We start from the raw sequence: 16,857 nt of genomic DNA on the forward strand, positions 1-16,857 counted from the left end.
TGTATCTCACTAAGACGGACTTGAACTTCTGGTTTAACGTCCTTTTTCTTTTGGCCAGGAGCAACTTTCTGTTTTGAAGATGTATCTGCAGGAGGGTGTACAATTATTCTTGGCTTAATAGCTTCTTTGCTGCTGAAAGGCATCATTTTATTTTCAATGATCCTTTCAATTAAGCCAGCCAAACTAGGCGCAAGTTTGTTAATGATTGCATTCTCATCAACAGCAACTGGAGCAGGAGCAGGAGTAGCAGCTGCAGCCTGAGCATAGGTTGTTGTTGCTCTAGGTCTGCGGGCATTCACAATCTTCTTTGCTTCGAAGTAGCTGACCTTTTGCAGGGTTTTTACTTCCTGCACAGCTACTTCGTCTTTGTATACAGGACAGTTCCTGGATCTACAGGAGTGCTGTCCTTTGCAGTTAATACAAGTAGGAGGCTCCTTCATGGCTCTCCTTCATGTACTTCGTCACCGCACACGCATATTTGCGGTCTCTCACACCTAACAGCGGTGTGGCCAAAGCGTTGGCACTTAAAACATCGCATTGGTTGAGGGACAAATGCTCGCACGTCTAATCGGCGCATGCCCGCTCTTATTTTCTCCGGTAAAGTTGGCCGTTTAAAAGTAAGAACATGAGAGGCTGAAGGTAGGACTTCGCCATTTCTTCTCATGTTCAATCTCCGACACTCTAATACTCCTTGCGGTGCTAATTTTTCGACTATTTCCTGCTCCGTGCAGTTAAGAAGATCCCGACAGACCACAACTGCCCTTGAGGTGTTGAGCGTGCCGTGGGGACCGACGCGTACAGCAAAATCTCCTATCTTTTGGAGCCCTAGGATCTTCTGAGACTCTACATCAATCACAGTCTCCACATGAATTCCATTAAAGGTTTTTCTTATTTCCTTGACAGGGCCTCCAGCGAATTTAGTTATTTCTTGAGCAATGAGAAAAGGACTCACTCTCGAGAAATTATCATCCTCTTTTGTAATGACCAGATACTTAGGCTTTGGGACATTACTATTCTTGAAAAAAGCTTTATATAAGTTTTTCTAGCTTCACCTTCAATTTTCTTAAACTCTACACTCTTTCTCCGTTTTGCCTCAGGCGATACGGCCTGTTCTAGACGAGGTGTAAATATGAGTATAGCATGTGGACAACCTTCTAAAGAAGCATATGAAGAGATGCTGCGTAATCGGCAACATCGTTGGGATGTAGCCAACACGGGACGATGGACACATCGTTTGATACCTTTGATCCGACCATGGATAGAAAGGAAGTTCGGGTACATAAATTACTGGATAACGCAATTTTTTACAGGGCATGGGTCGTTCAGGTCCTATTTATGTGCGAGACTAAGGGTAGATAACAACAACTGTCCTTACTGTGGGGCATATGATTCCCCTGAACATGTAGTATTTGAATGTAACCGTTGGACTGAAAGCAGGCAATCCTGTGTAAGACGTATAGGGCCATTATCTACGGAGAATGTGGTGGATAAAATGCAACTTAACGAGGATAACTTTAATGTGATCTCCTCGTTTATAACCGCAGTTATAAAGAAGAAAGATGAGGAAGCTCGTCAAGAAGAAACCGCTCACTGATGACGGCTTGTCGTAGGTGGAATTTCCACCTACGAAATAAAAGAACTAACCGGTGAACTGACCTGCCTTGCCGGACAAACAGCCGGCGGGCGGGGAGGCGAGCTAGAGTAAAGGACACTCCTCTGGCGCGAGTCAAATTTTTAAACTTTTTTGCTGAACGAGTATACTACGTTATCTTCTAAAATGTTTATTAACAGAAGTTGTAAGGTGGTATGTTTTGTTAGTGATGTTACAAAAATGACAATTCGGGTGGAATTAAACTGTATTTAATGAATCTTTATTTTAAAAAAAGTATGTTGTTTTATCAATCTAATGATATTCCGCCGTATCATTAATTTAGTAACATCAAAACTACTTAAACTTGTAATCTAAAGGTAATATTAGCTTTTATTGGGTGAAAGGTTGTTCTTCAAGTCGTGCCAGTCTTAAAGTTTAGTTAAACAAGTGAAATATCAAATGTAATTGTGGCTTTTTCCGAGTTGTTTCAGTATTATTATTCTTGCTAGTTTTCAAAGAAGTGGTTATTATGTAAGCAATATCGATTTATTTTTTTTATAATTTTATGTGTCCGTTATGAAAATGTGCCTTTATTACAGAGTTTTATCAATTTATAACACATTACAAATTTTGTATTACCTTATTGTAAATAATTTTTTTTTTGTTTTATTAATGGTGAAGTTACATTAGCAATATTAATGGGACTTTAATAGTACATTCTTAATACTAGCTAACGGGACTCCGAGTGTTTTCCTCGGAGATGAAATTTGTCAGCCTAACTACACCTACAGGCCGTATTCAAGGACTGGATTTTGAAGCCACCTGTAGATACGAAAATTCAATTGATTAAGGAAGTGGATTCATCATTAGAGCTGGCGATGTGGCGGTCACGGTCGAAGTTATTTGCAGGTGTAACAGAGGCCTTTCGCTGTCTACATGCCCCCCGCAATGGCAAGCATGTAGTTAAAGGTGCCCATGTATGTCGGCGCATGGGAGCTCTGAAAACGTCGGCGTGTAAGGGCCTCCAGTCGGTTTAGAGATTGCGCATCCACTTTCTGCCAAGACATATATCTGTTCCAGCGGAGTATCGGACCGCACCTCCAGGGTTGGTAGCCCTGGAGAGGGGGTGTACCCCGGCGGTTAGCCTTGCTAAAAATGGATTAAATACTATGCAAATTGAACAAACACCAAACTTGGCAGACGTTCACTTAAACACCCTCGTTTAGAACCAGCCGTTTCACCTGAGGCGAAAGGGAGAAAGAGTTCTGTGACAAGACACTTAGAACTTGCAAAGAGCTTTTTACAACAGTAACATACCAAAACCAAAGTATTTGGTAACTACGAAAGAAGATGGAAATTTTTCGACGGTAAGCCCTTTTCTAATTGCTCGAGAAATAACAAAATGTGCTGAAGGCCCAGTTAAGGAAATCAGAAAAACTTATAATTGACTTCATATGGAGACTACGGATGGTGCATAGTCACAGAAGATCCTAGGGCTCAATAATATTGGAGATTTTGCTGTACGTGTCGATTCGCGTGGCACACTCAAACACCTCAAAGGGTGTTGTGGTCTGTCAGGATCGTCTGAACTGCTCTGAGCAGGACATAGTTGAGGAAGTTACTAATTAGTCAGTGGTTACGTAGACCAGACTTAGAATCGTTCACACGCGAATAACAAATTCATATTTCTTAACCGTCAAAGAAAGACATGTGCGGTGTTTGTAAGCAAACACTTGGTTAAACATCAACCATCTGGTTAAACGTCTGGTTAAAAGCAATGGAAAAGTGCACTATATATGAGGACCTCAGAAAGAGGTTCCGACTATGAAATAATATTGCTGCTCATTTTTGAAAATGGAAATGAAGATAAAATAGTTGCTTATCTACACGCCAGTAGACTTCTTGTAGGTCTAAAAGTAAATTCAAGCTGTGTTAAAGAATCTCTAAGGGAGTAGCTTCTATGTGTACAACGGGAGTCTTGAAGCGTAGCACGCAAAATTCGGCCGCACAGACTGATTGGTTATTAAGTTAGTACAAATTAGTTATTTTATTACAACGGACTGATAAGTTATTAAGTTTTTTTTGAAGTACGTTATATACTCAATAAGAACAATGTATAATAGGAGCAACATAACCTGTTTAATGAAGAAAAACTTTTTAAGTTATTTTGCAAGATTTTTTTTATGCTGTGAGGTAAGTTTTTTACGCTTTTATCCATCCGTAGGAGGTATATCAGATTGCGGCCGCCTATAGGACGGTGTCCAGGGGGTCGGTTGAGGTGATTGCTGGATTCCCGCCTGTAGACTTGATGATAATGTGGCGTAGCAGATCTAAGGAACTGAGAATACTCCCATAGAGGAAAGGAAGCGTTCTGCTGAAGAACTAAAAGAAGAGATCGCACAAACAATGGCAGGAGCGGTGTGACCGAGCCACGAAGGGTAAGTGGACCCACCGCCTTGTTGGGGAAATCAAGGGGGGTGGAGCCGGAGGACCCATGGCACGCTGAGTTTTGAGTTAACACAATTCCTGGCGGGTCATGGGGGTTCAGGTCTTATTTTTATAGATTCGTGCTCCATCTATCTAAAATTTTCCGGAGTGCGAGCTGGAAGAGACCCCCAACATATATTTTTTGTGCCCGCAATTCGCCATAGAACGTATAGAGATGCTCGGCAACCTGAGACTTGAGCACATGTTCCGCCCTGAATATACCCTACGAATCCTATTACAAGGTGAGGCACAGTGGAAGACTGTGGAAAGATTCATCAGGACGGTCATGAGGAAGCTGCAATTATATGAAGAGTCCCGCAGAGGAGAATGGCGCCGGAGGGCGCGGGAGCGGACAGGTTCTCAGCTGAGTGCCTAGGGGTTCCCCGTACGTCTGGGTACGTACGGGTTTCCGTACGTCCCCGTACGTGGGGATCGCCTGGGTGGGATGAGGTCGGGGACACTCTTCCTGGCGTCTGATGGTGGCCACTGGTAAGTGGTGTGACTATTTGAGATTTATTTTTTGACTGCTGAGTGGATATGTAACGCGTGGGTGTTGTGGATGTTAGAAGCTTTGTCCTGTTGTCTGCAGGGTTCTTGTGTGATGTCGGTGTTTGAATTTGACGTGCTGTATGTGTTGTCTCCAGTGGTGTGTGACATTTGGTTGTTTGTTATGACTGTCTGTTTGGGCGATTCTCCCTTCTTCTCATGAAATGTTTTTGTAAGCAGTCCCAGGATGATGGAAGCCAGGGTTGGAGGTTTAGTCGGTAGTGCGGAGGAATACATTCGCCCTTGGTTATAACTGGCGGAACCTGTTAGCGAGCCCGACAATGCTTAGGGGCCCGTAAATGTGGTTGCTCCAACTTAAAAAAAAAAAAAATTAACTACTGTGTTTAAATTATCAAAACTTTTAGTTTTTTCTGCATAATATTCGGTTTAAATTTTCATGTAATTTTTTTTAAATCATTATTATCGTTATTAGAAAATGTTTTTTTTATTTTTCATAAATCATGAATATTGTTCAAGAAATTCATATTAATTTTAATAAATAATAAAATTAAAAGTTTATTATTAAAAGATGAGTGTTTTTTCATAATTATGTAGTAGTTTTTTCATAATTTTTTCCTTAATATAATAACAGTGACTCAATGAAATAAATATGCAACTCGAAGAAGGGTTGATCTTGTGTGGTAAAACTGAATTCAACTTTTGTCTTGATTATTATTTTATTATATTGCCAAAAGAACTCTTGTAAATAAGTAATAAAGACATCTTGACCTCAGTAGGAGAAGACACCCATCTTGTAACGATCCACTTCGTTCCTAGCCCTGATGTAGGCTTTACCGGATGTCCTCTTTTAGACCCTAAAAACTTGATAACACAACAAAGCGCAATCCCCGCGCCTTCCCAAACACCGAAGGATTCACACAAAACCTCTCCCTATATCTAACTTCAATTAGACTATGCACTCAAATCATTACTTGGTTGAGTCTTTAAACACAAAAAATACTATCCTCATTCTAACATAACAAGTCTTGATCGCAAGAACGACAATTTTCTGCTACAAATCAATTTACTCAAAGTTCTCTTGTTTTTCTTAAAAATAAAAAAAAACGATTCACAAATTTAATTAGCCTCTATTGAAAACATTCTTTATCTGTGTCTGTTCTTCATCGCTTCCGAGAGCAAGGTCAATGCCTACACCCTCCCTCTCTGCAGTTCCATCACAGAGTTCTCCACACATCTCATTCATCTCATCCTTAAAGAGAATATCTATGCCTACAGGGCTCATTGCCCAAACGCGTATCTTTGCGAACACCCAGTCGGGCACCTTCAGCCATCCTCCGCAGGGCTAAGAATATAAGGATGCCAGAATCTATATCGTCTTCTTTGCTGCACATCATTAAAGGCCCTAAACTCCGACCACAATCCTGAATTAATTTAATCAAATCTAGCCACCTATCTCGAAAATCACCATGTCTAGAAAGAAACTGTGTAGTATGCCGATTGGGAAATCTACGGCATACTTCTCACATCAAGAGACATTCCATGCGCATAACGGCCATCGGGCGATTCCATACACCTGACTTTCCACAAACGGAATCTCTGGTCGTCTATTTCTTTTGTGCACCCCGACTCCACGGCTAGAGTAACTTGCAAGCCTGGGCTGACCTTAATTCGATCTCATTTCTCGAATTACCTTTAACCAGCAAAATCACATCATCCGCATAAGCGATGACGCGGAATCCACTGGTAACCTCAACCACATCAAAGAATTGAATTCAATAATCCAGTGCAGGGGTCCTAAACCACTTCTCTGCGGACAACCGTTGGATAGCGTTTTTCCTACTTCTGGGACACCGTCTCGAAGAACAACGTCTCGATTGCTGAAGAAACTATATAATATATTCAGCTCATTCTGCATACAATCAAACTTCTGTAACTAAAACAGGGAAGAGGACCACTACAAATTATAAAATTCTCTTGATGTTTCCGTAAGACAATAATCAGACTTACTAGAAGAAGCAACATTTTTAACCTTCAGGATAGCATCTTCCGTGCCTCTGCCTGTGCTAAAAACATACTGATCATCCATCAGCAACTTTCTAGAATTTATAACTAACACGAAGATAACGCTTGCCGTTTAGGATGACTCTTCCACTGTGCAGTTCTCATGAGATAGTTCACACAGTCTGTTTCAACAAAGATAATTGTCTAGTTCACTGAGGGGCAATTCTCCTTCAACTCTAACTACGGGGAATTGAATTCTCAGCGGCAACGATGAAAGATAGAGAAAATTGTTCTACTAGCTCTACCATTTGAATATCATCGAGACTTTGGTCTGAGACAAGGAGTCTAGTAGAGAGACTGTTACAAATGTAGTTCAGTCTCCCTTCCTATTCAGGAAGCGTTCCTGATAAACAGGGACATTATGTCTATAAGCGTCTCGAAACTTCCTAACCAACTCAAAGATGATTAATTGATGATCACTAAAACAATCATCAACAACAGATCACGTATCAGCCAACCACGAATATTCCTATCAACAGTTATATCAATATTCGTTCCAGCAAAATATCTCCTTCCATCTACCATTCTAGTATATGTTGGTAACTCACGAAAATATTAGACCTTTAAACGAGACTGCATAACAAATCCTTCAACTAATTCACCGCTGTCATCTGTGATTCCACAATGTCAAAGAAGACCAAGTATTCTATCCCACATTTTTAAATATTCCTCAGTCGGATCTCTATATTGGAAATACGAACTAACAACACAGAAATCAAGCTCATCCATAACAAGTATAACAGAAAAATGAAAAGCATCAGAAACATGCAATGAATTAAAATACATCTCAACAGTTCTCAAGCACGATCTCAGTTCTCAATAACCACAGGTTTTACTATCGACCGAGTGCTTGCAATCCTTGAGAAATCTTCCGCAACTTACGCAAGTAGAACTTCAAATTTTTCACGAAACACTTCACAGTTATATTCGTTGTCACCATAATACGCACAAAGTAAAGCATACTAACCGAATTTAGCAGTATGATCAAATCTACAAAACTTAAAACATCTCTGACATCAATGTACTGCTGATCTACCTTGACTTCCAACCTTTTACTAACTACAGATTCTGAAACAACTGTTTTATTGCCATCCGCTACGCAACCAGACCTTTTCTACTTTCCTCTATGTTTCTAATTTTCAAATTTGACCTCTTGCCACGAAAGGCAGCCTGAAATTACTCTCTAATTTCTTTAATTGTATTTTGGAGCCCTCCTTTCTGTTTAGGAAGATGGCTTCCGTCTGCTTGTGGACTAAGATGCATCCCGCTTGCCTTTAATTAGCCCAGAAATGTGGCTATTATTTAATACGCGTGTATATTATTTAATATACACGTAGAGATATACGAGAAGCCGAAGACCTGATTATCCTTCTGTCACTCTACGCATCTCTTAGTCGCTGCTGTTGTTTACGCAAATGAAAGCAATAACGAAAACACAGAAATCGGTCCCCGTTCTAAATCAGCTCAAGCAGGACTAAGGCGTACACTACCTGGTCGAACTCTTGTTTGTTACAGATCACAAGCAGTCGTTGCCACATCTTCGCTACGTGCCTTGGAGAACAAAAACTCGATCGCTTTATATGGCTCTCTGTGAAGCTCGTCTAAATCAGACACCAGATACCAAGAGGGATTTTGGCGAAAACGAACAAATAATGAGTGCTCTACATTTTTATTAATGGTTGCGGAAATAATTTGCATATTTAGATCTCTTTGTTGTGACACGACGTTATGTTTTTCAAATAAGACTTGTAATAACTTCATAAAACAAATTAGGTGTTCATAAAATCATGGCTTGACAGTAAATAAATAAATTAAATTGTACTCATAAAAAGAATTATGTTACTGTTTGGGTAAAAAAATGACCGGCTGTATGTTTTTGCCAAAGTTACAGCCTAAGTTGTGTCGGTTATTGTAAGTGAAATCAATCTACTAACAGGATGACATACACGTTATACAGCATTTAATTTATTCCTCGATTAACTAAAAAATATTTCAGAAACAAATAACCGATATTTTCTCCATATATATATATTTATATATATATATTTATAAAGAAAATTCTCGAAAGAGTAATAGAAGTTTGCAGAAAGTAATAACTTTTGGTTAAGTCGGTATTATTTTCTCATTTGTCAAATTCATTCGTTTATAAAACAAAAAATAAAATAAAATCTTAAGATGATTATCATACTGAACATTAGTGAATGTGATTTATAAACAAATCGTATAAAGCATTAGGGACCGACGATAAAGAGCAGATCATGTAGAAAAGTGAAGCCCTGTTACAGAAAGAAATAGTAACCGTGGATTCTGTTCCTGTTACTTTTTAATCTGTACAAAGAAAAAATACAGATCTGGAAGGTTAAAGGTTAGAAGGGAGTAACTGTCCAAGGAGAAAAGCTAAATACATTGAAATTCACTAACGACACTATTCTTTGAACAGAAACCAAAAATACTGGTTGAGAAAATAGCAAAGTGTATATATTCACTGCCAGGAGAGAAATTCAATTTGAAAAAAATAAGAGTGGTAGTAATAATAAGGAATTAAATACTAGGGAAAGGAAACATAATACAATTTTTTATCGCAGTAATTTTTATATCAGGATCAGTGAAGTACTGTATTCATTGAAAGCAGAGTAGACTTGCAGAAGAAGGAGGCTTTTAGGAAATAAGCCAGTGCGAAATCAAAAAAGATCTCTGAATTAGAGATATTCTTAAAAATAAATTTGTGGATTGTAGTAAAACACGAATGTCAAGTAAAAATAAAAACAACAATAGAAGCTTTTGAAATGTGATGTTGAATGAAAATGATGACAATTAGGTTACATATTTGATGATAACTTGGTTATTGAATATAAATACTTACATTACGTATTCAACATCACCATATTTACTTGTCTCTGGAGACCTGAAACAGAAATATTCCAAGGTAAAAATGATAATAATATTCATTTGTATCGGTTTATTTCCTGATGATTCCGCAGCTCCTGAAACATCTTCTGGAATCTTTCAAAATGAAGGGTATAAGTTAAGTGAATCAATAATAGTAATCCACGAACAATATAATTAACTTTCACATTTGATGCTGTCTGCTGAAAAAAAGAACCAACAATAAATTGCATAAATTTCTCGGCTAAGGCAGTCCAGTTATTCAATTCGTTTTTGAATTATGGCAGTTATAAAGTGATAACTAAAAGTTTTAATATTAGTAAATTAGCATGAAAATTAAAAAAAAAAAAAAAAATGTTTTTCATCTTCGAAAATTTGAGGCTCATGCATGAGCAGAGTTTTTTGATTAAAATATTCCCTAATATTTTTTTTTGAGAAAATTATAAATTATTAACAATTTGGGAGAGGTATTGTGACTAGTATTTAACAAAATACGTTTTCAGCATTAATAATATTAAATTGTATAAACATGTTTTTCGTATTTTGGGGATTCCCATACTCAAGGGTAAGTGTTCGGGTAAAATGAATTTTTAAAAAAATAATTTGTAAGTGATGATAATAAAGGGGACAAAAATTAATTGTTTAAAAATTACAAAGATACTGCCATAATTCTGAATAAACAAAGTTTTAATTTTCTAGGAAGGAGGTTAAAATTTTGACAGGTCTTTTTTGTCAAGAAAACTATAGAGTAAGGGGTGTAAGAAAGATAAGATTTTTACATTTTAAATGCTATAAGTAACTTCCGAGATGGATTTTAATTAAAAAGAAATTTAAAAATGTTACCTTTCATTAGAAACAGGATCTATAATCTCGAAAGTGCAACGAATTACAAAATATATTTACATTAAAAGATGCCTTCACAAAAATCTAAATATCAGGCAGTCCAGTATGATTAAAAAACTGCAATGTCTTTACGTCTGCGAACGCTTAAATTTAAATTAAAAATTAAAAAGAAGAACAATTCAGAAAATTCTACGCCCAGTTTATGAAAATGGTAATTATAGACAGAAACATAACTAGGAAATTTACAAAAAAATTATAAACAAAATAGAAAAAACAAAGATTACTTTTCTTTGGAAATTTTGTTATAATGCCCAATAATCGTCTTACAAAATAAATATTTAATTATTTTTTTAAAAGAAAAATTGAAATTAATTTGGAGGAACAGCGTAACATTGATAAAAAAAGCAAAACATCTCAGAAAATGAAATATCAGACAGAAAAGTTTATAAAGAGAAAATTGAAAAGGAAAAAAGATAACGGTGCTCAAGGATAGGCGAAAAAAGAAGAGAACAACAAGAATGAGAGAAATTTTGGGCAAAGAGAAAAGTGCAAAAAAAGTGAAGACTAATATGTGGTCTTTTGGAGGTCAAAATAAAAAAAAAAAACAATGTTATGGTGCATAACTAAAATAGATCAATTTTATTTTCATTTTTTTTTTTATCGATCTATCTACTTTCTCGTACTAGGAAAAGCTGCTATAGCGGCATATATCGTTCTAAATGGGAAAGTAAAAAAATATTGAAACACATACTTTTTTTGTGAATTACTCACCATCAACAAACACTTAACACTGAAGCAGGCTTAAAAAAAAACATTAATACGTAAATTAAATCAGATAAGAAATTTTAAGTAAATAAACTGAAGTCATGTAGGAACAATTTAAATATTAAACTTAATAAAAAATATTTTTGTGAAGGCATAACTCCAGATAACGTCATATAACAAAAATCATGAATTAGGAAGCGGTAATAAATACACAGAGTTAATCGTTGACTGCAATATTTGCAATTTTTGGATATGGCTGATCGCAATATTTGCATATTGAAATATGCAGTACTTGCAAAAGATAAAAATTAACTAAGAATTATTGACTGAATGAACCGAGAAACTGTTTTAACATGACTTTTTGAGTTTGTGATGAAGGTTCAGCCCAACGGATTTTTCAATTTTAATAAAATTTTTCAGTGAGACGTTTTGCTAATAGGTGAATTTGTTCGTCATGACTTTTCACAAAATTTTCACAACATTTTCAAAATGTTAACTGTTGTTTTTTTTCAGATAGGGTCGATGTAGTGATTTAGTGGAGATGAAGTTTTACTTCTCAAAAGAAAACAAAAAATACAAAATATTAGTCGAGTAAATATTTTTTTTGCTGATTACAAAACTCATCATAACTGAAGGGTCATGTTGAAAAAAATAATTCAAATATGCAATATTTTTCATTTGGTCGCTTTCAAGGCTTGAGAGCTAGATGCCCTTCAACTACAAGAGAGCTTGAAACACCCAGGTAATATATTTTACATTTGTTTTGTACTAGATTGTAATTTGACAAAGTTCGATACAAATATCAACATTCTATGATTTTGTAATTAGGGGCAGTAAAAGAGGCCTTTAGAGATAAAAAGAAAACTAAAATCTTTGTTCACCATCTTGTTTTTTAATTCTTTTTTAACTTGATTACACTCGAAAGTAGAATAGTCCCCGAATCAGCATTCCATACACTATAATTATAATTTTCCTAATCTCCTAATATATTCAGTAAATAGGGTTAGAAATTTAATGATTAATATTTCAATTGATTATTGTTACATCAAGCAGTTTCTTCAAAAAAGTAAACTTAATTTATAAAAATTAACATTATACAGATCAGAAGTAAAAGATTACTTAGAACTACTAATTATTAAAGCTATATTATTAACTTATGGTAGGTACATACATGGGATTGCACGGTAGACTTGTAGAGATATCCGTATAACTGAAAAATGAGATAAATAAATATTAAAATGAATTATAATAAATAAAATGTGACATGTTTTTTAATTTTTTATTGACAAAATTAATTTGTAAGTTTATAGGAAGCTAAAGTTGGAGTATGAAACAGAATATGGTTGTGAAAGAAATATATTGCTAATCAACTATCCAGTCACTTAATTGTGACCGTGATAAAAAAATATATTCATTGGTAACTAAAGTAATTATGCAAATCAGTACTAATAAATTAATTCTAGTGATATTTTGTGGTGTAGAAATCATTGTTCTAGGAAAAGTAACATATTCTGCTAGAAATTGAATGTAATAGTTATTGAACATCAATCTGCAATAATTTTTTTTCATCTTTTATGACCGCATACGATCACTTTAGTCAGTCCATTATCCAAGTTTCTTCGAAGTACTTTTCGGGCCTTGCAGTCCTCCCAGTAATTTTTCATACGTTCCAATCTTCGTGTCCTTTCTGGTGGTGAAAAGGTTTGTGTTGTGAATATCTTTCTAGGAGTGTGAAGCGATTGTTTTGGTGCTTGATTTTTTGTGTAATTATTTCTTGACTGTAGTGTCTGCTGGTGTAAGGCCAATTTCCTTTAGATCCTCTCTTATTCAACTGATCCATCTGCATCCTGACTTGGTGTTTTTCGAGTCGAGATTTGACTATATAAGCTGTTTCAGAAATCTCGAATCTTCATTTGAGACATCCTAATCTCCTGTTTTGCAAGATAACAGTGGTAGACTCTCACTCTGCAACACGATTTTGCTGGGCACGATCAACCGATGCCCATCTTTCTGGTACTTTCTGTTGATGTATGTTCTTCCAATTCTTCTTTCGATTTTCTGGAGTCTGTCGGTCTTTGATTGTTTGTTAGGTATTAGTGATTCTGCTACATATGTGATTTTCTCTTCAATAATTCAGTTGTAGTGTCTTACTGTTGCCTTTATGGATAGATTACTATAGGTGTATCAGGTTAATTTTTGTGCATCAGCTAGTATGTTTGTTGTGGTTTGGATTGCGTTTTATTCGTTTTCCTTGTTTGTTATTATTTCTCCAAGATATGTCATTTCTTTCTTTTTCCTGTTTAGCCTCCGGTAATTACCGTTCAGATAATACTTCAGAAAATGAATGAGGATGATATGTATGAGTGGAAATGAAGTGTAGTCTTGTACAGTCTTAGATCGACCATTCCAGAAATGTGTGTTTAATTGAAACTCAACCACCAAAGAACACCGGTATCCACCATCTAGTATTCAATTCGGTGTAAAAGTACCTGACTTATTTAGGACTTGAATGCTGGAACTCTCGACTTCCGTATCAGCTGATTTGGGGAAGACGCGTTCACCACTAGACCAAGATTTGCTAGCACTACCAAGTCATTGACAAAACCAAGGCAGTTTGTTTTGTTTTTTTGGGCCATTTTTATTTTTAGAGAGCATTTTTTGAGCCATTCCCTCATTAAAATTTCCACAGTGCAGTTAAATATTAGCAGTGAGATTCCGTTCCTTGGTTCCGTCCTGTATTCTGAGAGTTCTTAGAGTTCGCCTCTGAATTTCAGTTTTGACTTAGTGTTTATGCGGGTCAGTTTTATCATGTTTATTAATTTGGAATGTAGTCCGAGATGTCTCAGAATTTTTAGTAGCGATTCTCTGTGGCTTTCTTCAAGTCCACAATTGTTATCGCCATGTCTCTGCTTCTTTACTGTTGTAATCTATTATTAATTTGAGAGTCATGATCTGGTCTGGATAGCTCCTCGCACGTCTGAAACCTCTCTGGTATTCTCTTAGTTCTTTCTGGAGTTGTAAACCAATACTATTAAGGATAATTCTTGAAAGAATTTTGTATGTTGTGTCTAGGAGTGAGATGCACCTGGTTGTTACGGTATATTTTGGCCATTTTTTTTGTTTAGCGTGTGGAAGAGGGATGTCATCCACTGTTCTTTTAGTTGTTCTTTGATCCAGATGTTGATAAGCTGTTGATGAAGGGCGATTTTTTCTTATTTTCCTGCATGTCTCAAGATCTTTACAAAGGTTTGATCTTCTCCTGCCACTTTTCCTTTATCTCACGTCGTGCTTGGTACACTTTTATTGCGTGAGGGTTAATGTTTAGTGGTTGTTATTGGGTTCGGTCAGCTCTTCACAATTTAGGAGTTTGTTAAAATATTTTGCTAGGATTTCCTTTTTTTATCGTTACGGGACAGATTATGGTTTTCATCCTTCATTAGACGTGTTGGGGGTTCGTATTTTTGGAGTTGACTTTTAAAGATTTTGTTGTAGTCTCTTGACTGCGTTTTGCTGAATTCTTCTTTCACTGATTTAAGTATGTTTTTATGGTGTTGTCTTCTTATTTTCCTTAGGGTAAGTGTGGCTACTTTTCTTTGTTTTATTAGGTTTTGGAAGGATGTTTCTGATTTTTGGGATCGATGTAACAGTCATGCTTGATATCTCATTTCCCCTGTTTTATAGCATTCGCTGTTCCACCACTGATACTATATATGGGTTTTTATTGGGGCCAATTCTTCTGCGATTTGTTTAAAGCTGTTACCTTATTAATAATTAAAATTAAATACTTTAACTTCCTCTGTCAGTAACCTTTTAAGTTTACGCTTTTTAAAATGAAAAACGCCTGTATTCTGTGCATCGTTGTTTACCTTATACGGATAATATGTTTTCGAATTATTTTCATTAATTTGTTCCATAAACTTTAATCATCTTACACTTTATTTTTTATTTGGAAGGTTCACATAATTAACTGTTTGTTATTTTAAGTATGTACTTTAATGAACAATATTAATCTTTTATTTTGTATCTTTTTTTTTGCCACAGAGGACGGATTTAACGTAACTGACGCCTGGCGTCAAGAATGGCACATTAAGCAGAATAACCAAATACCATGTATTCCTTAACGGCCGCCGGGTTTTTACTTGCCACGTGAGACATTGTCAACGCTAAACAGAATACGAACTCAGCATGGTAGGTGCGCCTATTTCCTGTATAAATGGGGTAAACACCGACGCCCCTTTGTGAGTGTGGTCACAGAAGTGGATCACAGAAGTGGTCACAGAAGTGGATCACAGAAGTTTGCCCTAGGACAACTTATGAAGGGATTCCTGAAGATTTCCTGATGGCGACTCCAGAATCAGTACCTTATATTAATTTGTTAAATCTTTGTTTGTAATTTTTGACTGTAATTGGCGTTGTGTTTTGGTGTCATACGCTAAATAAAATAAATAATTTTTGTGAAGTCTAAAAAAATATATATCTAAATAGTAGAGTAACTTACTACTGATTTATAAAAGTATTCAACTTGCAGTCTACTATGTATGAATCTGGCTGACATCGAACATTACAATGGATGTCATAGATCTATAGAAGTGTGCGCATGTGTGTTGATGATACACACACACACAGACACACACTCAAACAGATGTAATAATGTAGTTCTTTAGTATGTATTTCAACATTATTGCTATTATATTATTATCCTATTTAATAAGATTATATGTACATAACACACACACACACACACACACACACACACACACACACACACACACACACACACACTCACGCGCGCACGCGCTCGCTTATACAGTATGAAAACACTTCAATAAATTATAAATTGTTCATACGTTTTTAAGTAACTACGTCTAGGTCTAGCTGAAATTCTGAAATTATAATAGTATTTTAAAAGCATCCAAATTATTTATTTAATACAATTAAAATTAGTGATCAGTTCAATAGTAAATATATAAATAATTATTAAATCTGATGTACAAACCATAATTTTATTATATACGTACAAAATTTATCTATACATATAAAAATCCTTCAAATGAAAATACCTCTAACAATCTGTTTAATCATGGCTAGGCCTGTCTAAAAATGCAATATAAAATACTTTAATTTTAGTTTCTCTAAGTAACACACAAACCAATTGGTTTATTATTCATTGAAAAAATTAGTGAAATAGGATAAACAAGAAAATCATTTTTTAAAATCATTGATAAAGAAAGGATAAATTATTTTTTGAAATGCGTAATTATTATCATTATAAGAAATCGATTATCATATATCACTATCATATAGCAATTCAACATTTAAACTATGAACTTCTGAAACATTAACTAGAACAGATTTTTGAATTTCCAGTAACTCACTGGACATAGCCACAGGGATGACTGAGAATATTTGGAAATAAATTATAAAAAATTATTCTGTCTCGGTTTGTCATTTCAAAAGTTTATGTTCTTAAATAATCTTTATTGTCAACCCTTATGGACAACATGCCTATTATTAACAGTGGAGAACGCCTTCGTGGGTATTTCTTATACCGAGCTAAATGGCCAAAAAACATTATCACATTTACCCTCTCCATTCTATTAAATTCAACTATATATCTTTGAAATAATTTAAATGCAAGAAAATTATTGTCGTAAAATCTGTCCAACAAGTTATCACATATCTCTTATTCTGTCTTAAATCTGTATAATTTTGTCATT

The 16,857-nt window shown here is 35.5% G+C and overlaps 1 protein-coding gene across 1 annotated transcript in view; it reads right to left on the reverse strand.

Moving 5' to 3' along the window:
- Positions 1-16,857, reverse strand: part of LOC142333036 (uncharacterized) — a 108,514-nt gene that overhangs the window by 33,628 nt on the left and 58,029 nt on the right. The window contains exons 12-13 of the mRNA XM_075379824.1: positions 12,312-12,350; positions 9,510-9,551 (exon numbers count right to left, since the gene is read on the reverse strand). Coding sequence (XP_075235939.1) covers positions 9,510-9,551; positions 12,312-12,350 — 81 coding nt within the window. The remainder of the gene's footprint in view (positions 1-9,509; positions 9,552-12,311; positions 12,351-16,857) is intronic.

The sequence above is a fragment of the Lycorma delicatula genome, chromosome 12 (assembly GCF_047948215.1).
Source record: "Lycorma delicatula isolate Av1 chromosome 12, ASM4794821v1, whole genome shotgun sequence".
In the NCBI taxonomy this organism is placed as follows: domain Eukaryota; kingdom Metazoa; phylum Arthropoda; class Insecta; order Hemiptera; family Fulgoridae; genus Lycorma; species Lycorma delicatula.